The sequence below is a fragment of the Ischnura elegans genome, chromosome 5, assembly GCF_921293095.1.
Source record: "Ischnura elegans chromosome 5, ioIscEleg1.1, whole genome shotgun sequence".
In the NCBI taxonomy this organism is placed as follows: domain Eukaryota; kingdom Metazoa; phylum Arthropoda; class Insecta; order Odonata; family Coenagrionidae; genus Ischnura; species Ischnura elegans.
In genome coordinates this window covers 27,566,891-27,589,920 of record NC_060250.1, presented here as the reverse complement: position 1 = coordinate 27,589,920, position 23,030 = coordinate 27,566,891, and the positions used below count along the sequence as shown (strand labels likewise).

Sequence of the window (23,030 nt, the reverse complement as noted above, 5' to 3'; positions counted from 1 at the left end):
ACTATTAATGAGAAAAACCCTACTTTGTTGCTGTTCTACAATGGGTGGGTTTTGAGACATCAACACCTAGTTTAGTAAATCCAGCCTGAAATTTGCCTCGAAGGAAGTTGGCTTGTTGGTGTAACTGGTAGCATACCTGACAGGCAATCAGGAAATCTGGATTTCAATCTTGGCTAAGCCACATGATTTTACATCAAGAATTTCTTCCCAGGTGTATATTTGTACCAATGGGAATGACTGTGTAGGAAGTTTCACGCGGTGCTGAGAAATAGGGGAGGTAACTGTCAATTTCCTGGGATGGAATTTTCAAAAAGCATTCCAACATGAGTGTACCATTGGACCTTTAGTGTTTTTCTAATACTAATGAAGTTGGAATCAAAATTAATCCTAGGTATTCTCTGGGAGACTTATCATACCATTAACATTCTCAACTCAATGGACATGAATATATATCCAGGCTGCATTTCCTGGAGTTCAAAGGATGTGGAATTTGTATCACTGAGAGACTGCAAATTTGTATCGCAAAAGAATGTTTTTCAGGAAACCTCACATATACGGAACGGGTTTAGCAAATTTCGTCGTATCTTTTTGATTGTTGTATCCATAAGGTTATCTGAAATTTTTTTCTGAACATTTTTTTCTTATCTATTACATATATTGATTCTCATTGTGCTTATGGTAGGTACTAGCAAAAGATTTTTTTTCGTGACCGTTCTCTTGTTTTTTCATAGTAGTTTTGCCTTTATCGTTCTTCTAGGAAGTTATAATACCTCAAAGCATCTATGAAAAGTTAACATTTTTGCCTTTTAGTTTACAGCAACATCTTTACTTTGGTCGATATTTTGTAGTAGCAAATGCATGAGAGTCAGCTTCATATAGCTAGAATTTTTGCATGTAAAGCATAGGCAATGTTAGTTTTAAGGCTCCAGAAAGTGCCTCCGCTGAAGCATCTGGGAAGGTCTTTGATCAATCTCAAGTCCAAACTCTGTGGGAGGTAAGAACTTTTCCATCACCAAACATTCCTGTGGCTTTTACTGGTAATGGCCTCAGTTCTATATTCACGTACATATAAATGCGGAACATACGTACCTGCTCTAGGCTATGGTGGGCAATCTTTGGGACAAAAGATGACCACATTTACCTTTCAGCAACTTCTTTTCAGGACAACTCTGCATGACACTTGACCCCAATTGTGACCATTATCTTTGCATGTGTCTACCACCACTGGGGCAAATGGGTTACCCAAGAACCCCAGCAGTGATGTGGATAAGGGGTCCCCAAAAGGGAAATTCCCTCTTAAAAGAATGAAACAAAAGCAAACAATTACTTGAGCATTTTTAATGATTAAAGTGAAACAGATACATAACAAAAAAATTACAATGTAAAATGACATTGTTTTCAGTTCTTCTGATGTCTAACAATGAGTAAACATGCCCACAATTCTGCTCATAAAAGCGAACAGTTTTTTAGCACATAAGATTTCTCAAAATTTACTTGAGACCAAGAGCTATGCAACCTAGAAGTTAATTCATATCTTGAATTTGAAGGACATTCATTCCTTAGATACAGGATGTGTTCCGAAAGTAATGCAATTGAATTTCCTCCTCCATTCCTATTCATTAGAGAGCGATAAAACTACATGGAGTGGGTGAGATCAATGCTATGATTTACAACGAAACATGGTATGGTTCACAATGAAAGTCTCAGTGCTCTCCAAGCTGTGCAAGCAGCATGACATCAGTTACTGTAAACGTCTGTGTGCCGTGTCACGAAAAAATGGAATCGAAATTCAAGCCATGTTAAAGTTTTATTCTAAGCTGAAAAACATCTTTTGAGTAGACAAAAAAATGATTTGTGCGGTTTATGGGGACTCTGTTCTGTCTTACACACAAGCTTTAAGGTGGTTAAAGGCCTTTAAGAAGAGCCGAGTAAATCCCCAAGATGACAAGAATGAGTAAATCAAAAGTGAAATCAGCGCTCATTGTCTTTTTAGACAGCAAAGGAGTGGTCTTTAAGGAATTTATTTCTTAAGGAAAGACAATTAATGCTGCCTATTACATGTAAGTGCTGGAAAGATTCTGAAAAAGGATCATCAGGGCGAAAAAAGGTATCTCTGATGCCTGGCTACTCCATCTTGACAAAGCACCTTGCCACAACACTCTACGAGTCTGCGAGTTTCTGGCAAAACATGAGGTTCAAACCCTGCCCCAACCACCTGTAGTCCAGAATTCACACCAAAAGACTTCTTTCCATTACTTCAGACTAATTCAGCCCTGAAATAAAGCCATGTTTTGTCCTAAGAAGGGAGACGATCAGTTGTGATGATGACTTTGCAAGAGGTCCCTGAAGAAGCCATCCTGGGCACGTACCAGTTATGACCGATTCGCTAGAAAAATGTGTAGGTTGCTTTGAAGAATTTAAAGTATTTGTGCAAATATGTCCAATAAGTTTCTTTTTAAAAAAATAATTGCATTACTTATGGAATGCACCCTGTTCGACATGGGTGCACAGAACGGTATAGGCCTTGGGCCATTGCAGGGTCAGAGGCTTTGGCAAGGATTCTCATCCATCTTCCAGTCTCCTCCTATGTCATTTCACAATATAACATCTAGTGGCCCCCAATATTAGGACTATCCAGAAACACAGGAAACCATGGTAAGTGAGCTGTGGTGGCTGCTGGAGGTCTATTGTTTACATACAGTTGACCATTAGTGACCACGGCAAGAAACCAGTGCTGGCAACTGCCCTACCTTGGGGTGTGATCTGATAACTAGAGTTGCTTAGTATGCAAAGCTGTTCAATGCATGTGTAACTTTGACCTCAGCATGCGGCAGTCACTAGTGGCCAAGTATGTGTCAGGCTGAAAAGTGACCAAAAATATACACATTTTCTAATTTTGCAATTTGTTTTACTTCACTGAAAAGGTTACTGAAATCCACATCAGTCTTAAATATTTTCTCTATCCACTGTGATTAACTAAGGAAGCATAATGACTGCAGATTCAATGATATAAATCTGCTCTGGGGTAAAGTGAGTTCCATTGTATGTTGAATTGGAATTAATTCAGGATGAGGAATCAGTGTAAGGAGTATCTGTGGCAATCCATTAATTGTAAATGACAGAGCCAACGTATAGTAATTATCTTGCACTGTAACTATTAACAATATTATTACATATAAATATAAAGCCAAAACCAGTGACAATTGAAAATTTTAAAAGGTCGTGCCAAAACAACACATATTGTTTGTTGAATCCATCACAAGTCAAACTGATATTGAAATGAGGGGTCCAATATGTTTTGTTTGTTAATTGCAGTGTGATTTATTTTTTTTTCAAATGATATTTATAATGAACAGGTAAAATTAGATATCTACTTGACCAAAGGATGCAGCTAGTATCATGAGTAAAGGTAAGGGTAGGTACATATAATATTTCAAAGCTTTCTGCGTGAACAGCAGTGAAATATACATGAATTGTCATGAGAAAAAATTCCCCTGGAATGGGAATTGAACCATGGACCTTCAGCTTTCCAGGCCACTGTGCAGACCTCTATGCTATCCAGGTTCCTAATCTCCCATGGCAATTTTACCGAGGCTCACGGTACCTACTAGATGTAAGGCCCCCATTGTCCATTTTTAGGTAGTTTATTAGGTTTACACAGAGCCAAAGATCCAAGTAGTGTATAAATATTGTCACTGTTTTATCTATCAGTTCCTTTCTTATCCTAATGTTTTTTAGCCAATGCAGCCTTAGCTATTTCAAATTTCTTTTTGTTTAGGATGTTGTTGTCTGTTGCAAACTGGATGTCTATAAGGTAGCCATGTGATAAATAAAAATTTATAGTCTCTGTTGGAGTGATAATGTATCCATCAAAGTGCTTGCAGTAAAAGTGCCCCAGGTCATTGCAGCTTTTGCTGATATATTCATAAAATTAGTGATCATGAATATGGCTAGGTGAGAAAAATTGTCCTGTGATATTGTTTCTTTCTTCATAAAAGATGGGCTTTTCTTGCATGTTATGTTTCACCCTTCCCCCAGACATTGTGTGACAGCTCTCTTTGACATCTTTTGACCGTCTTTCGTTTCACTCCTATTGATTCCTTGGTCTTTACATTTCAGGTGACTTTGGCCTCCAGAGTCTAGTTGTCAATGGGACACTAGGCTCTAGTGTTCTGGACTCTCTATTCTCTCCACTCGATCAATTACCTCCGGATACGGGCATTCACACTATCCTTTCTCCTATTGTCAGACCATCATTCTTGGACAGTAAAATAACTCCACTAAAACCGATGCCAGGCACCCTTACCTTCTACAACAATGCCTCACACTATCCACCCCTCCCAACAGCTGTCCCAGGCTCTCCAATTAAGAGCCAGACAGTCCCTGTAACATACTCTCCTCTTCCCACTAAAATTCCCAACTACAACACGTTCCCGTCTTCTTCTCACAAGGGCACAGCAGCCTCTCCCTTCTCCGGCGTGAGAAATACCGTCAAGAGACCGTCGCCGACAATGGGGGTAACCCCTGCAACGACGACCAGCAAGAACAGCGTCATTCTGGCAACGATGACGTCATCACCATCTGGGGGATCACCATCTGGAGGTCAAAGGCATCCGCTTCCTTCCTCGGATAGAGTGTCAGTGATACCCTTAGGGCCGACACCTCCCCGACCATCCCCATCAACGTCAGCCCCCTATTCTGTCGGCCCCAACCTACCACCATCCATGAAACCTCTCACGTCACCACCAGTGACTTCTTCAACTTCCCCTGGGTCAGCCTCTTCTGTGCCACAGAATTCCCCGGCCGTGGGGCTGTTGAAGTTAGCAGGCTGCAATATATACGGGCGAATGTATCGTGTTGGTCGAATCATTTCGGAGCTCTCTGGACCCTGCCTCGAGTGTAGGTGTACTGAAGTTGGGGTTCAGTGCAGGCCGCTTCCCTGCTGAGGACGTGCAGATTTTTGGTTACTCGAGTGACCGTTATTTTTTCAGGAAAAAAAATAAAAATGTAAAATTTACCCTCTGCGAGGGACCATCAGTGGATATGCCAAGATCTTCTGCTCATAATCATCCAAAAGATGGCAGCAAGGTGTAACAGTGAGTAGTGAGTATGAGGCTGTGTCCATTTCTGTGAACCAATGCCTTGTTGTGGTCTGAGTGAGTCAATGTTCAGCTTTGCTGAAAGATTTCCCTGGCAGAAGCCATTGCTTGTTTAAAAAATGTGTACATGAAAATGTGACCATGTACTTAGTGTTGTCCTCTCTCCATTTGGAAAGTCATTGTTTTGTCTCTAGCACTATTTTTGATGAATGTCATAATGTGAGATAGACCTCTGGCAGAGGAATTTTTTATTTGTCATGCACATGCAATTACTCTAACAAATTCATAATAGTGCTATGAGAGAGGTGGCCATGGAAACATGTTTGAAGGTAATTATCAAAATTTACTAGAGTATTCAAGGTGGAGTCCAGGAGGAGTTTCTGGCTTGATGTCCCAGTGAATAACTTTGTTTTCATGGCAATACTTCAATGCATCAGCAACTTGATACACGCACTTGGCAGATCTTGCCTCACTAAATCTGTTGCCAGGTTGCCTATTCATTTCAGTGTATAATTCGCCTCCAGCAGCATATTTAAGCACTTAAACTACCCTTCTCTGGTCATGAAAATATGTAAACATCTTCAGAATATTTGGGTGGCTTAGATGAGATTGTATTTCAATCTCTCGAATCAATTGATGCTCTATTCCACCTTTCATCAACTTAGATTTGAAGAGGACTTTCAGAGCCACAATTAGATGTCGTATCGTACGTAACAATTTTAAAAGACATTGACTGACTTTGCTATACATATTCATTCACCACAGGTCTTTCGACTTAAATTTTTGAGTGAAATTTTCACATTGATAGTGTAATAAGTTACTGACATTGGATATTGAATGGGTTATCCTTAAGAGCTGATTAGAGATAGGAAATTTTTTCTTGGCATTAACTGGCATATATTTAATTGACAAAGTGAGAATCCACTCATTAGCACCTTTTCAGAACACAATTTTATGTTGAGTAAAGCAACATTTTAGAAAAATTCAGATTATGGTTGCCCCAATTATCTTTCTTGTCAATCCTCTGAATGCAAGTCACCTCTTAGAGTAGGTAGTTAGGAATCAGTTGATGGGTGAAAAAGTTATCAATAGCCTGAAGGAAGAATATTTTTACTCTCTGAAATTTGCAAGTTTACCCTCTTCAACTTATTTACTTTGATGCTTACATTGCCTAAAAGATTTTTATATGAAATGAGGAGGGCAGCACTAAGGGACATAGCTTACAAAGCTTAATGGCAATAATTAGTAGTAATGACTGCTCCCATGCAAGCACCTTGTTCTGATGGTGGTGTGGAGAATATTTTTATAATTATCCTCAAACTCAGATGAGGATTTGTGGGTGGCCATATGTTGAAGACTGTTATATTCTTATGATTTCAGTGCTTGTTCATAGGCAGATTTGAATGAAAATGTGAGAAAATTTCATCTGTCAGACTCATTTTGAGAGTTTGATATGTTGAATATAGATATAGATTAATAGTCTACGGGCAATATGTTAAGGACATTTTTATAACGCATTCCCATCCTCATATCTGGAAAATCTTATTTGTTGACAATATTTCTAAGCAATGCATCATTTAGCATAAGATAATTCTTTGTTCAATACCATTTCAATATTTCCATGAGAAAAATTCATTACCATCAGTATCCCTAAACTGATGCATGGACAAATGATCTATACATTTAATTGGTAAATGTTGTTTCTGCAAGCTCTTGCCGATGAATATTTATTTGGTGCAGTTGCTCATTATTTCAGTGTCTAATAGAGTAGGCATTCAGAGTTAAGTGTTTAGAGTGCTGTTTGTTTAAGATCACTAATCATATTACATATGATTCTGATGTTGAATAAGCCTGGCCAATAGTTCCTCAATCCCTTTCATATATGAGAGTCATGTAACAATGATAAGCTTCACTTATGATTTACTGATCTGATTATTTACACTGGATCTATAAAACAATATACCTGCTTAGTCCTAATAACTGACAAATGCATTGTACCGAAATTTGAAAAAAAAAAACTCGGAGGATTTTCTATTGCTGTAATAGTCTTGAGGAATTGAAATTTCAGCCAAGGTGATTGAAATAATGATAACACTGCATAGTTGGTTAATTTTTAGGCAATGTGATGCTGCTGGAAACAGTGACATTCTAGGTTGTGAATGTAAAAAAGTACCATTCATTGTAGACATGCCAATTTGTTGGTCCCTAACAACCAGGATCATGCTATAATTGCATAGATGTGGAAAAATTTGTTTGGTCTTTTCCAATTTAATGCACGACTCTTAAGTATTCTGTAGCTAGGGCCTAAGCTGCAAACTTTGGGGTCCCAGGACAGAGTATAATCACAGGGCTCCTTTTATTTGTGTGAATATATTTAAGACGAGAAGTTATTGCAAGCACCAATAACTATTTGAACTCTCTCATGTTTATTGAACCACTACATACAGACCACTTATAAATATTGGGGGTAATAATGCAGCGGAAAACTGTGGAGCATGGTTAAAAGCAGACATTTTCAGTTGATGCATACATACCGTATTTCTCCGAATATAGTCCTCCGCTAAATATAGTCCCCCCCCCCCTAATTTTGAGGCTTCAGTTTCCGGAAAAGTTAAAAAAATGTGTTCGAACATTGTCCCCCCCTTTACCTTTACCTTGGGCATTTTTGGAAAAAAAGGGGGGGGACTATATTCAGACATATACTGTAAATAATTTAAAAGTAATTTGTATTTTATTTGGGGGAGGTATGAAAAATTTGAAGACTTTCTCTTTATTTTGTATCACCCAAGCATTGCCATCTTGTTATCAGGCATTGGAATAAACCTAATTTAACCACATAAAATAAACCATCACTGGGGGGCTCTCTAACTGATGACTGAGCCTCTGTTACCCCGATAGCAGCTACGGCCCTGTGTATGGTAATAGACTGCTGAAGAGAATTTTTTCCTAGATTGTTGGAAATTTTGGCAGAAGAACTCCATACCATCAACTTATTATTTTAATACATATTATATAGATTTCCCACCGGTATAATGGTCTCCATTATTGTTCACAAATATTGATTGAGATGTTACCTCTTTTACTCAACATCAGTCTCATGGGTTCTGAATGAAGAATCATCAATCCCCAAAGATATTACCATTGATGCTGCCGAATAGGAGAGGCTTTTTAGTAATTTTTAGAACTCTTACAAGATTTGGGAACGTCAAGTGTAAAAGTGTCCCCAAATCAAGTGTTTAAGCAGTGAAAAGTTGGAAGAAATTGAATATTTTATGTATTCTTTGTTATGTGGAAATATTTATGGAAAATCTTTTTACCAGCACATTATATTTCACCAGCCATGATCCAATTAGGAGGAATTAAAAGCATGAAGAAATGCCATTTCATTAGAATATAGTTGTTTGCTCATTTATAATGTCTTTAGAAATAAATGTGTGATTGTGATTTTTATTATGGACATTTAATGTTGTATTTTTGAAGTAAATACTTTTGGAATTATGATATTCTTAATTATTAGAAATATCAAAGAATAAAATTATAAAAAAATGTATAGTGCCTTGTTCTTTCAATGTATGTTTATCTCAGTACATGTTTATTCTTTAGCTTAAAGAGTATCTAAATTTAGAACAAGTTATTTATAACAAATATCTGACAAGTGATCCATTATGCATTCAAAGACTCAATTACTTAAGGGATCGTGTATTTTGGATCTTAATATGTTCAATGCAGGTCTATTACTGATGGCAGAAGTGGAAAATACATATGTATTTTCTTCTGTTCATCAATGTTAATCTTTGGGATGGAAAATAAATTGAAATGATTTTTTGTTTGAATGTTTAGATCCCATGAATACCCATGAGCATAAATCATAAATCTATATTAATCTAAAATAAGTATGCTTGAATATGATCAATGGGCAGACATTGAGAATTACTGGGCAAAATTAACTTCATTGTAAGTAAAAAAATTATATATATGTATACATATTTTTTTCATTTGAGGCTGGGTGCACATCCTGTCACCAGTATTGGCCTATAAGGAATTTTTTTGCTTGGTTCCAGTTGTGTTTGAGGGTGAAAGGGAAGGGCTAAAAAGATGGGGATTAGCTGAGGGAAAATTTCTCACACCATGACTTTCTAATAAACAGTCAGAAGACAATATGGCCAGCTTATGACCTTTAAGTCACCTTTAAGTTAATAAAGAAATTATGTCACCCTTAACCTTCAGCTGCATTCATTAGATTGCAAGTCTTCCATTCACTGCAGGAGAATTTGCCGTATGAATTTTAAGTTTTTAAGCATTTTAGAAGAGTCATATGATCAGAATTAGAACCCTGATAACTCAAATCTCAATATCTGGACACTCCGGGGAAAATTGACAAGCCTGACACATTTTTTCCTCACACCCATAACAAATTTTTGAGGGGGCTCAGACCCCATGGAGTTGGCACCACTGATTTTAATCCATTTTGAGAAAGAAATGCAGTTCTAACCTATGAAATTACATGCCCTTTGTAAAAAGGCCTTCAAAAATTCAAATCAGTTTCCAGAGCACAAAGAGAAGATAATAAATGGAAGGGCTAGTACCTCAAGGGGATGGAATGTGACAGCTAACAAGTGAGGGGGGGAATAATCTTCAGGAATCCGAAGGCCAATTAAAATGCTCATGATAAATTTAAGAAGCAAATTATTTATTTTTTAACGGCTCATGTCGTCCGAGAAATTTCTAGTCTTTTTTTACATTGATACAAGATTTTTTTCAGGCTTTGATAGATATAAAATCTGTAAAACTTGTACATTTTTACACTGAAGTACAACAATAACAACTTGTGAGAACGAGAGACCCACTGCAAACATTTTTGAGCACATAATCACTTGGTGGTGTCTCTACATGTTCAAATACGAGAAAAGAAGCAGATCTCCTTGCAGGATAACCGTAAAAATTACTCACTAATACACAGTCCAATTTGGACAACAATTTTAAGACCATATGGGCTCCTACAATGGAGCAAGTAATGACACAGAGAGTGTAAGGTGCTGACGAGTATTACTGGAACAATCTTCCAATGACTTTGGAACACACAAGTGGGCGAATCTCGTTTGAACATCGTAATAAAAAGGATTCCGGTAAAAGGAAGACAAATATTTGGGAATTCTCGGTAATCAGATCAATGCAAAATGAGTCGTAGGTTACATAATTTTGATAAAGATGTGGTTTCGTTAAGATGCTTTAGATATTAGCAGCCGTAGGTGGATAAGCAAAAGTCAGTGTTCTCCCTTAGATTGTGCTATCCCTGAGAGAAAGAATTTAAGCTCTGCGTACATGTTCAGGAGAACACGAAACAAAATATTTAGAAAACGAATGAAACTTTTTCTAAGTCATGATACGTAATATTGGGAGTGAAAACGACTAAAGATACTCATTCGTAATTCAAATGTCTTATTGCTCACGAACTCACGAAGGTACTTGAGGATGAATTGAAAATGATCGATAAGCTATTGACATGTGGCAGTAGTATTGTTCCCTTTTAATTTACGAGGTTAATGGTAATAAAATATTATCGGGGTTCCCTCCCTGGATACCTTTCGACGTGGACAGTATTTCAAACCCCTCTATTGGAGGGCAAATACCACAGGATGAGTCTTTGGACAAAAATCCTGCCCTGTGTCCCAGGGTCTTAAGTTCTAAATAGCGCGTGTCACTAGGTATATCAAAATTCTAAGAATTTCAAATCGCAATGAATCAACCAGCAAACTCCTTACACCAAACAGGGTTTCTGCATTATTTTTTACTCCACCATTAGACTTGCCCAGTCGTTCTTCATATAAATATTGTTAACATTCATAAAATTAGCAAACAGATTCATCGATAAAATTCAGATGATCATACTATAGTTTTTATCATTATTTTATAAATTTCAGACTTAGTTTTTATCAGTCCAAAAGATGGAATATTTATACAAAAATCTGAAATTACCTTGGTAGCACATAACAGCGTGCATCTAAAATTAATAAAAAAATTGTATACTCAGAAACTAATTGTCTGACACAGCTTCAGGTTGATAAACTTACCATATAAAATATTTACACCAAATCATACTCACATTGTGAAATGAACGCTAAGAGAAGATGTAAATAAAGTGACAATTTGATTTTAAATACACTGTTTGCAACGGTTGATAATGCTATGATACAACCGCAGCTCATACATTCCATCCCATTAGTCACACTATCACAAAGCGTTTGAGAATTTTGCGTGAGAATATATACATTGCAATATAGTGATATATGCGTTAAGTACATGTGTAATAACATTTCATCAAATTATTCAGTTAAGTCCTCCATTTAAATCCTCCATCAGGGCCGACAAACACATCGAAGTCCCTGATTAGAAGCAGACGTGAGGGTTTTAGCTATCACGGCCACAGACCATATTAAAGTGCCACTCGTAAAGATATCGCTGGCATAGAGATTCTGTTAATGTGCAGTGCATTCTGAGCAAGAAATTCATCTGCACTGTTTTTACGAGTCTTTGCTCATTTTAGAGTTGATACTAAAGAGAAACAGACTTCCGAAAAAGTCCTTTATGTTTTTCATTAATGAATTGATGAATTTTAAGGCCCCAAAAAGAAATTCATGGCATTTCAGTATCAAATATGGGTCTATTATCTTCTATGGAAACAGAATGAAATACTGAATTAATGAATTTAACGATAGTTTGGAATATGCGAGTGCATTTCTGGAGTTAAACCACTTGAGCGTCCACGGCGTAAGCGAAAAAAAACTCGCTCGCTACATGGGTTCATACTATTGAAACTGCAATATTTCATATCGTTTTCATACAACGGTAAAATACCAAAAAAATCAGCTATAAACTATCGAGATTACTTTCCGTCGCTTTTTTATACTGAACCCCATTCAATGCCCCTGAAAAACAGAAATTACAGACGTCCGCGTGATCTAGCATTCGCACAACGGCCGCAAAGAAGGGCACAATCTCTCAAGTTCCGACCACATCGTACCCTTGAAATACATACCGGAGTAATTAAGAGAAGAGTCCAACCTTTTGTATCGAGACCGCGACAAAGAGCTGCAAGATGAGCAAACATCTCGGGTCAATGTCGCGTCTCGTCGGCCCTGGCCCCCATCGGGGCTCGAAATCCAACTCCTCGACCCTGCGCCAGTATTGAAAAAAAGGGCACGCGATGTGATATGATTCAAATGGCCTGATTAACCCCATGCACGAGGAAAAAATGCCCGCTGATGGACCGCCGGCAGTCGAGAAATCCTAACCTCCCCTTCCTATTTAATAAGCGACACTTCTCCGAGGGTCCACCACGGGAAAACGTATCGATTTTCCGCACCGCGGTGAAACCATCGCCGTTGAACGTCCCTTCTGAAAGTGTACGGGAGAGGAGAAGCAAGAGTTAGCGCCTATCGCGAAGCCTTCGGTAACAGACGACCTCACGCGAAGTGGTGAGACGGACGTTGAAGTCTCCGTCCGCGGTCTGGCGGTTTTCTGTGGAGTGGTCATCCTCGACAGACAAAATGATCCAGGAGTGAGAGCACAAGATATATTTACCGTTTACCTCGCCCGCATCTAATTTCATCTCATAAATGTACTCGAAAATTAAAATCTGAACAAAGAAGATATTCCACTGTATGCCACCCCTATACTGCTAATGTTAAAGTGAACAATGAGTTTTCAGAAAAAATAGGAATAAAAATTCTCCGTGAGTGAGAATACTCGCTAAAGGATTTACCTTGCTCTTACCCAATTTAATCTCATAAATTTACACCCAAAGAAAAACTGGACCAAAAAGATATTCGCATCATTAGCAAGCAACCTCTACCACTGCCACTGAGAAAGTTAACATTCGGTTTTGGTAAATAAATCAAAAATGAAGTATGACAAGATTGAGTTTTCTCCGCTTTACAACTAGACAATTTAAAGAAATATAAATTATTCATGAAATATTTATTATTATCTTTTGAAGTTACTTTAACGCTTGCCTTTTTCACACTTTCCATAATTGCATGCATTGGTTTTAATATTTAAAATATTTTTTGAGGGATCGTATTAAAGATGAATTGTTTTTGAAGCTAGTGAAACTCAATGTTTAAAGTGAAGTGAGTTACGAAAACGTTTTCTAGTGAATGATTGAATTTCCAAGGGTTGAACCACACACCATTAATTCCATAAGACAAGCGATAAAAAACATTCAATTGGCGCAAGGAAAAACACTTGATTCTATTCGCCATGTGTCAGTAACTTTTTGAAGCAGAGTATTCTTGAGGAGGCGTAAAACCCATTTCACACTCCATCCGAGCAACTCGTTCGCTCCCACCTTAAGAGAACGCCCAGTGGCGAAGGAAGCCCCGTGAGCCGTGGGTGGACTACTACTCGCTAAAGATGGTCGCACGGTGTGGGCGGGAGCTCTTTCCTGTGCGTCCGATGACTTCTCGAATCAATATGCTCATCCACTTAATGGGTTGACACTCATCACTCGGAAGCATCGGAGACCCACGCGTAATGCCAGTTTCTTGAGTTACAACAGGCCACGGTCCAAACAGCGTTTGTGTTCAAACCAACTATTGACAAAGACGACTGCTCTCTAGAAAATATAAGGTGTTCTACAAAGTTATTAGCCTTCGATGCTTCCAAAAAATTTCTATTATACATTCGGAATACGATTTCACCTAATATTTGCATGCGCTTTTTAAAATTTCAAATTTCGCCCACTTTTTCCTCTAGCACAATTACGTTAGTCTACGTCTTATTTGTAAATGTAAAATTTTTAACACGGCAAAAATAATATGCGCTGATGCTCTTTAAACTGATTCCTCGTCCGGAAAAATGCCAATCAACAAACAACGGAATTCGCATTACGATGCAGTCCTCCCTAAAGGATTAATATCACAAACCGAGGGTCTACGATATGGAGTCTTCCCAATCCGCAAAATATGAGATAGCATCCTATTCATATATAACCTTTCTCACATAGCATCCCCGTGAGGTGGATCAATGAACTGATAGGAGATGAACGCGCGACAGTCGCTGAACTTCTCGCCCACGCGGAAGGCCAGGCGACCAACCCACGGCAGGCCGTCTGGTGGGCGTTGGCGCCCCACGGACATGTCTACTGCACTCTCAGAGGTACGCGGGCGTTCCCGATGCATCATCAGAATGCATCATCATATCCTGGGGTAACTGAACCGCTGAAAAATACTCATTAATTGTACATGCTTCTGCTAAAGGTAGCAAATAGTTCACGAGTCATTCACCCTAAGTAAATGAATTCTCGTGGGCCTATTACCCTGGGCATTCAGAGCAAGATAAATACCAAGATAACACGAAACGTGTTGCATCCTCGGCCAATTTTTTTATTTTGATAAATGGTAAATATTATATAATAAAAATTTTGCTCATGCCAAAGTTTCGTGATTTTCATCTGAAATATTACTTTCTAAACTCTTGAGGAGATTAAAAATTTGCTTCCTCTTTTTTAAAGCGTGCACGTATATTCGAAGCGATTACTTAAAAATGGTATTAGATACAATTTTTGGTAAAAATTGAGTCTAATTTCAAAACATCCTTTTCATCCTGAAAATGCTATGCTTCCAGTGCAAAAGTGGAATTAGTCCGTGTATAACTGAAAAAATGAATAAACAAATTTTCATCGCACATTAATCAATTCTTATCTTATTTGGATTACTTTTAGCCTTTTTAGCCTCAAAGCCTTACTAGACGTAACATATATCCTGGGCTGGGGTCCTAAATATTTCTTTACTTCCTCAGGTACTCTACCATTCCATTCCTTGCTATTCTCCAAATGAATGTTTCGTTAAAAATGTTTCATCAGAAACCTGAACCCACTAAATTGATCCGTTATTATTCAAGCACCTTAAGGACGCAGTGGCCTGAATAAAAAGTAAATTGAGCCGTGTTTCCCTGAGTAGTCATCAATTGCGATAAATACAATTTGAATTTGGCCGTTACAGTAAGTATGCGGTATTCATGCTTTATTTTTCAAGGCCCACCAAGAGAAAAGAAATCAGACCGACAATGGAAGGCACTAGAAAATTATTGCGAAAAATAAAATATGGCTATCGCCGCAAGTGCCGCGCCGCAAGGCACTTCCTTGGAAGCTGAAAAATGGAGTCTCTCGAGGATGACCGAAGTGGGCATTTCTCTAAAATGGCGACAAAAGCATCATATTAGACAATTCCAAGTGGAGTTGTGAGTTAGAGCTGTGATGCTCAAAGTGTTCTTCGTAAATGACCAATCCTCTTCCTTACAGTCGTTTGATTGGCTTATCCTTGGCCACCGAGAAAAAACCACATACAATAACTTCGGCACCATGGTGTATGGCAGTGTTTACAATAGTTCATAACGGGCACCAAGGTCGTTTTCTTTAAAAAATCAAAGACTGGCGCAGATATTCCACCGCAAGGAAGCTCGCCCAACTGCTAAATTCACGCGCTTTAAAACTAAACCCTCCCTCAACTATTAATAATTTTGGGATATGAAATTAATATTTCTAAAGAATAATTGGGACTGAACGCGGTAAAAGGTTATAATTATAAACAAACGACCGCAAAAAAATTTTGTGACTTGATGAAATAAATATAATAGTATGATGATAAATAATTGTAGCTAGTGGTGAAAATATTCTTGATATCAAAATATCATAAAGAGTCATAATACCTCAAGTAGCTACCTAGCTACATGGGAAATGTGAGGCTACATGGGAAAAGTGAGATGGAAATTCATTCAGCTACTACAAAGAAAGTGCGCTATCCAAATCATTTCAGAACGCGATAGTCAAAGAAGAGGAGGGAAAATTTTGCTCACTCAGTGATCACGTTGATGAAAAAATTAATCAAATAATTAAAATTGAATGAAAGCCTTTGAAATATCACACGAAAGCTTCAAATAGAAGGACACTCTTCGTGTTGAACACTTGCCCTGAAGAAAGTATAAGATATTTTCATGAATGACCCTTTAAAAATATCATCCATGCGAGAAATTTATCAAACAACTATTTTCCATCCCCGAAAATTAACGGGGTTTAAAGTCATAGCCATACTGATCAGTTGAACTGACAGACAGCCGTACCTGCTGCTTGAAAACAGAATCTTTACAGCTAAGCTCATAAAAATCCCTCACTTACACCAATGAATAGACTTCCCCACGGAAGTTTGAAAGAGATCTGGAGATGCACATCATGGAGCACATTCTTTGGTAAACACTTGGAAGAACCGTGCGCGTATAGCACGAACACACCCTCCGCAAAAGCTTCCGATAGCTGTCGACCGCTTATCCACGCCCTTGAAGTCTTGTTCATTTCACCGCGATTCACGAGTCATAGAGAGCGTTTGGATGACGGCATATTGTTTTAGCGAAGGGCAACGCAGCAGGTGAACACTTGGGGATAATCACAATTTTTGGATAACGTCACTCTAATCTGGTTTTCATCACTGGAAAACGAGACGGTGTGATGACCTGCTCTATCCTAAAAGTCCGTTTGAAAGATCGTAGCCCGTGCGAAGAAACCCCTTTTAGATCTAGTTGCCTATTTTGGCAAAAGGACCCACCGGAGGTGTGTTTGGGGTTCTCGCTTGGCATTTAGCAACGAAGGGAGAGTGCCAGAACAGAAAGCTTATCTCCTATCGGCGCCGCGGAGGCGAAGTAAGTCCATTTCGAGCGGCTATCTTGGCATGCAAGGTGAATGGATTGCATATATTCAGGATACACAGCTTTTCTCACGTTCTGTCAGGGAATTCTTTGGGCCCTTGTTATCCACCTTCCACGCATTTGCTTACAATTTGTCGTCATGGGCAGCTGCTGAATTGCGATAAATTATGCAATCCATACACAGGGTCGAGAAAAATTGAGTTAGAGAACAATTGTGTCATGAAATTTAACCTTGGATAGGTGATGCCAGTATGAACAAAATCACTTATGATGTTTAGGACGAAAATACACCAATATAAAACTACAGAAACTTTGAGCCAAGCGCTCCGATTGGCCACGAGTTTGCCCTGTTGTCGGATGCTCTGTACAGCTCATGACAACCAGTGCTTTGCCTGCCGCAGATCGCGATGTTTCCTCGATGGCTGGCCACCTCGATGGCGCTACCACAGAGGAAACGAATTGCCTTAATTCGTAATTGTTGTTCCCACTGTCATCAGCTATCCAAGGTCAAACTTTCGTGGCACAATTGTTCTCTACACCGTATATTTTTCATGCCAAGATTTCCACACGAAATGAGCGTGACATCAACTCCCAGCGTTCCGGTGGAGGAGGTTTGTCTATCTCCCCGAACTGAATTTTCTCACTCACTCACCACCGTTGTACGCATTTGGGAGCCGAGATCTTTCAAACGGACACAATTGCCCTCTGAGTGCGAGTCCACCGATTGAGTTGAGCTACTCCGTGCTCCTTGGGGTGGGCGATGGGGCGAACTCCGTGATGGGGCGCGTGGTCTCCGGGTGCAGGACGTTGGTGACCACAGCCGCCGTCACGAAGGCGCAGAGGAGCAGGGTGGCTGCCCATCGCGCGGCCCCCTGCGGCCCGCCCAGGACCCTCCGCCAGTGGTGCAGGGCGCGCGCGGCGGGCCGCCGCCTCTGCCGGCCCCCTCCCCGCAGTCGCCGCGACGCCTCGTCGGCGGGCTCCGGGTGCAGGATCGACGCCCCGGCTCCAGCTTCCTCCTCGTGATCGTCGGACCGGAAGAGGACGAGTCCGAGGAGCAGGCCGGCTAGGGCGCCACCGGTGTGCGCGGCCCAGCCAATCCGCGGGCACTCGTTCCCGCGTCGCACGAAGTGGTAGACGGAGAAGGCGACGTCGGCCAAAGAGATGACGGCCACTGCTACAGCGCGATATGCCTTGTAGCGAAGACGGCGGAAGTTCTGTGCAAAGAGAAGGACCACACATTAGAAAACTAGCACAAAAAGAAGAAAGGATTAGTGCTTTCCCGGTGAATTGAATGCGTGAAGAGTTATCGGTATCGCCACCGGGTCAGGAACTTTATTACTTCCGGAACTACATCACTGCATTGCTTTAGATGTCCGACACGGCTATCGACATGTCGGAAGTACTGCAGTTTGCGAATCGGTGGCGACCCGGAGAACTCTTCACGAAGTACAAAATAGGCGATTGGAAATATGTTAATCTAACTTTGCTATTCCATGTGAATACTAATCACTACGATTTTTTTAGAAGTAACAGGCTACATTTACTTCTTACGTCAAATAAATCCGTGGATATGGCAGATGAAGGTCTTGGAATGTATGATATTAAAAAAATATGATCTCTGCATTTCTTCAGGGTTTTATTCCGCGTCAGCTTGCGGAAGAAAACCCTGAAGAAATGCAGAAATCAAACCATAGCCGCGGAAACCTACATTATAACATTAAAAAATTATCTTGTTGTGAAAGCGATGAAAGCAAAATCAACATCGGTATAAGGGGGGTAAAAAGTCGTTTGGTATAATAAAGTTCCACTAGCAACAAGACCCTCACCGGGGTCGTGGAGCGGAAGACACATTTTCCCGCATGCAGCCAAAGAGTTAACATTTCCCAGGACGTTATTCATTAATTTTCCTTCCGTGTGTCATTTAACGGACCTGGTTTGGCCATTTTCGTTCTCCTATTTTCATTACCCATGGTATAGAGAAAAATCATTGCAATTCTGAGAAATTGGTCGAAGAACCCATGCTAAATGCTTCTATGTAAGAGGAAAAACATTCCAAAAACAGTGTCGCTGACCGTAAGCGGGAGTGGGCGCAGAAAAAAGTATCGATCTATATGCAAAAGACTTAAAACTGACGGCTGAATAATCAACATCAATTCATGAGGGGAACTCTGACATCGCGTGTTAAACTTCTTATTTGTCTTTTCTGGGGTCTTCTCCCTAAAATCCGTTCTTTTTCGCATTGTTTTTTTCAAAGTGACACCTGACAGTATTTAAATATTCATCTAGGAAATTCTAGGTGTCACGCCGGTCAATGAGATGAAGGCGGAGGGAACAGGTAAAAAGGGCCAGTGATGAGTGTGCACTTACATTTATGACTACGAGGATCTATTTAATTTTAGATACTGCGCGCAAAATTATGAATCCGTATCATTCCAAAAATCTCTTAATTTTTAAAAACTCTAATGCTATATGCGATATATCTGCCGCAAAGAGTGAGGGCAAAAGGTAATTTTTCATAAAAGACCAATTTAAAATTTTTACAAAAGTCAAAATGCTTAACACATTTACGGTCTATTACGAATGCCACAATGAATGATTCGGACAAATATTTGTTAGGATAACGTTCCTCTTACGTGTTGTGACGTTTTTCCAGCATAATAATTTAAAAATCAAGTAAATGGTTTTATTTCTTTGCCGGATTAATAAAAATTCACGGATACGGGTAGTTACGTTGAGCATAAAACAAGCCTGAGGGTACGAATTATCCTAGATTTAGAATTTTCAACATTTGAAGTGAGAAGAGAATTCGAAGGCACTTCTCCGGAAAATTTGAGGGAGTAGCTATAAAGACTAGCGCTAATACCAATTCGCAATTTGATTTTGACAAGAATAATAGTTAAATTTCACTGACTGACTAAAGTAATTTAAGGGATAGGGGCGGTTGCCGGGAAGACTAAAAATGCTAAATATTGCGACTCAAATTGTACAGATGACTATTAAACAGCTTAATAAAACCATTTAAACTAAATGTAGAAATTCCGTGAAATAATCAATTAAATTTTGAACACAAGCCAATTTGACACGCGAAAAAAAATTATGATGACCATAAATGCCACCTCAATTTTCCTCAACGGAGGAAATTTTCTTCAAATTCAACGACCATTACACCTCAAGAGACACGAATTAAAGTTATGCATCGTATAAACTTTTCATTTAATAGAAATATATGCCATTTTCACTGTGAACCATCTGCCCATTTGCTCCTTTGCGAAGGATGTGAGGTGAACTGTCGCTAAATAACTTCCTTTTCCCTCTAGCAGAGTTTCCTCCGTTGAGTTGATCGAGTTAGCGTCAACTTGAGAAAATCAGATTTTGGGTTGAACTTTCTGCGAGTGGATTTGCCAGAGTTACCGAAATAGACGGCTTGACAGCATTAAAGAGTAGTTTGTATGATTGATACATTCAATCAGAAGTGAAAAATACCATTTAAATAATTTGGTGAGGGAAAAGAGGTTTTCTGACTAGGTTTAATTTAGCAAGACTAATTCAATTATAGGACTAACATACCAGATATGAATATCAACAAAATATATCGCTTATGGAACGATAAATCTGTCCTAAAAATCGCATGTAACACATCGTTTTTAAAAGGAAACTGTGGGTTTTGATTGCACTTATTTTTATGACTACGAAAATCTATTTAATTTTAGATACTGCGCGAAAATTATGAGTCCGCATCATTCCAAAATCTATTAATTTAAAAAAAACTCTAATGCTGTATGCGAAGATATATTTGCCGCAAAGAGTTTGGGCAAAAGGTAATTTTTCATAAAAGACCAATTAATTTTTTTACATACCTACTTAAAACTCTAAACACATTAACGGTCAATTGCCGATGCCACAATGAATGATTCGGACAAATATTTTTTTAGGATAACGTTTCTCATATATGTGTGACGTTTTTCCAGCATAGTAAATTTGAAAGTAGCCTTGAACAAATTGTTCGTAGCCTCTCAGAAGAATGCATTCAATATTATGAAAAAGAGGCAAAATTCTGTGTCATAAACTTAAAACTTAGCGCACTATGTTATAATTGAATTAGAAAAATAATAAAATCGCAAATATATTATTAGCGAATTTGAGCTAATTTATTTGTGAGGTTTCTCCTGGCTGAGGTAATATATATTCTCTATCATTATATGTAGAAGAAAACTAAAAATCTTAATTTAATTGATCAATATACAAAATATTGATTTGCTCGTATTGATGTAAGAAACAGAAAACACATTCTGTTAAATTTTTGAAAGAAAGAAATACCCTAGCGGTAATCACCGAGTACTTGTAAAGAACCCTACAATATGAATAAATAATGATTTTACTTAAGTCTGCTAAAAATATAACTTTGTAATCAACTAATCAATTAAACAGGGAACTATACTAATTTACGACTAAAATGGTGAAAATAAATTCATAAAATATGAAGCAGTACGCTCATAAGTTTCAATTCCAAGCGTGTAAGCAAAAGTACCATATTTCTGTGTTATTCCAATGGCTCCCAAAAATAAAAATGGAAAATATCGCAAAGAGTGAAAAACATATAATAGGTAAATATATATTAAATAAAGTAATACAATCTCATTGCTATCAGCACAAAAATGAAGTTTAATTATTTTATTCCTTAAAAAAAAATATTCGAGAAAAATAAATTGACTGAAACATTTCATTGCAAATTGCTATTCTATTACATTTTTATTTCATAGCCGATGCAGTTTAGACGCGGTTTTAAATAATACTTTTTATACGTAATCAAAAGAATATAGAATATAAAGAGTATTTAGCGAATTAGTTTTCCTTCTTATACATGGTGTAAATAGTTAATTTATTTTAATTTACCTTTTTAATATCAAGGATTTCTTCTAACTCTGACCCTACATAGCCAACTTTAGTGTACTTGAATATATGAAATATCATGGAAACAGAAATGTTATCAATAAATACAGAAAAAATATGAGTTCTATTTAAAATTCATTAAAATTACAAACGATAGTTTTGGCACTTAAAATACATTTTAACGACAGAGTCCTAGCTCAATCGTAGATATCATCATCGATTGTAATGTATGCATGCATATTTAGTGTGGAAATTAAAAATATCTTTTTGCTCCTATTTATGAAGTCGCTCAGAGTAAGACCGAAAACCACTTATCGCAGAAGATGCTCCTCTCGAAGAGCATTGGAGGGTTCATGGAGGGGTAAAAAGGGGAGGTACGGAAGGGGTTAATTTTACTTACGAGGAGGATGTTGGCCAACTGTGAAATGAGCAGCGCATAGACCCCTCCCGATGCGCCCACGATGTAGATCTCCGGCTCCAGCATCGAGGTGCTCAGCGAACCTGGTGTCACATTGAAAGCAAGGGAAGAAATATTAATGGAGGACTATGGGAGTAACTCTTTGGTACGCAGAATAGGGGTTGTGATTGATTAATTTGCACAGTCGAATTCATTTGCGTGAGACATAACTCAAAGTTGCCGCATGAACGGCGGAAAAAATTACACTATTGTCATGGAAAAAAAATCACCTGGACCGGGAATCGAACCACAGACTTGTGACTTCCCGGATTACAACGCAGACTACTAGATTAAACGTATTCCTTCATACCTGTGGCATATTTTACCGAGGTTCGTTATACTTACTTCGATTATTACAGGGAAATTTATTACCATGGCAATTAATGAAACACTCGGTATCATCAAATAGAAGAGAATACAAAAGAGCACATTGAGGTCGGTTTAAATAAAGTATGGCACTGATAAGAGTGACTAAAAGGCTGGATTTTGCCAGCGTTTTTTTCGAGTAGGCGTTTTAAATCGTCGAATAAAGAACATTTATTTCATATTATTTCTTTAAATTAACTTTATTTTTGTCTGTAAAACATTCAATAATTTATTTTTACATTATTCCTCTGCACTCAAAACTAAAAGTAAAATATATTACCTTATACCAGGATAAGTTTTGTTGCAGGGTATTGCAAAATACAAGAACATAGTTGCATTCCACGATATGACGTCAGTAAAATCATAGGTGAGTTCTAATTATAAGTTTTCTCGTACACGTAAATCTCGGAGAGTAAAAGAACTACTACAGCACTTGAAAGAATGAAACGATTTCATGTAAAAATAAGCTCTTTCCTCCAACCAATCGTAGGACGACGTTCTTATGACTTCTTGTGCGGATG

General features: G+C 38.4%; 2 protein-coding genes across 2 annotated transcripts in view; one reads left to right on the top strand and one right to left on the bottom strand.

The window, feature by feature from the left end:
• The window catches only part of LOC124158629 (flocculation protein FLO11-like), a 112,108-nt gene extending 105,166 nt beyond the window's left edge, over positions 1-6,942 (top strand). Inside the window, exon 10 of the mRNA XM_046533818.1 lies at positions 4,120-6,942. Within this exon, the coding sequence (XP_046389774.1) occupies positions 4,120-4,946 (827 nt within the window). The 3' untranslated portion in view covers positions 4,947-6,942. The remainder of the gene's footprint in view (positions 1-4,119) is intronic.
• Positions 6,943-9,768: 2,826 nt separating this feature from the next.
• LOC124159657 overlaps positions 9,769-23,030 on the bottom strand; it is a 204,636-nt gene continuing 191,374 nt past the window's right edge. Inside the window, exons 4-5 of the mRNA XM_046535567.1 lie at positions 22,087-22,187; positions 9,769-18,010 (exon numbers count right to left, since the gene is read on the bottom strand). Coding sequence (XP_046391523.1) covers positions 17,531-18,010; positions 22,087-22,187 — 581 coding nt within the window. The 3' untranslated portion in view covers positions 9,769-17,530. The remainder of the gene's footprint in view (positions 18,011-22,086; positions 22,188-23,030) is intronic.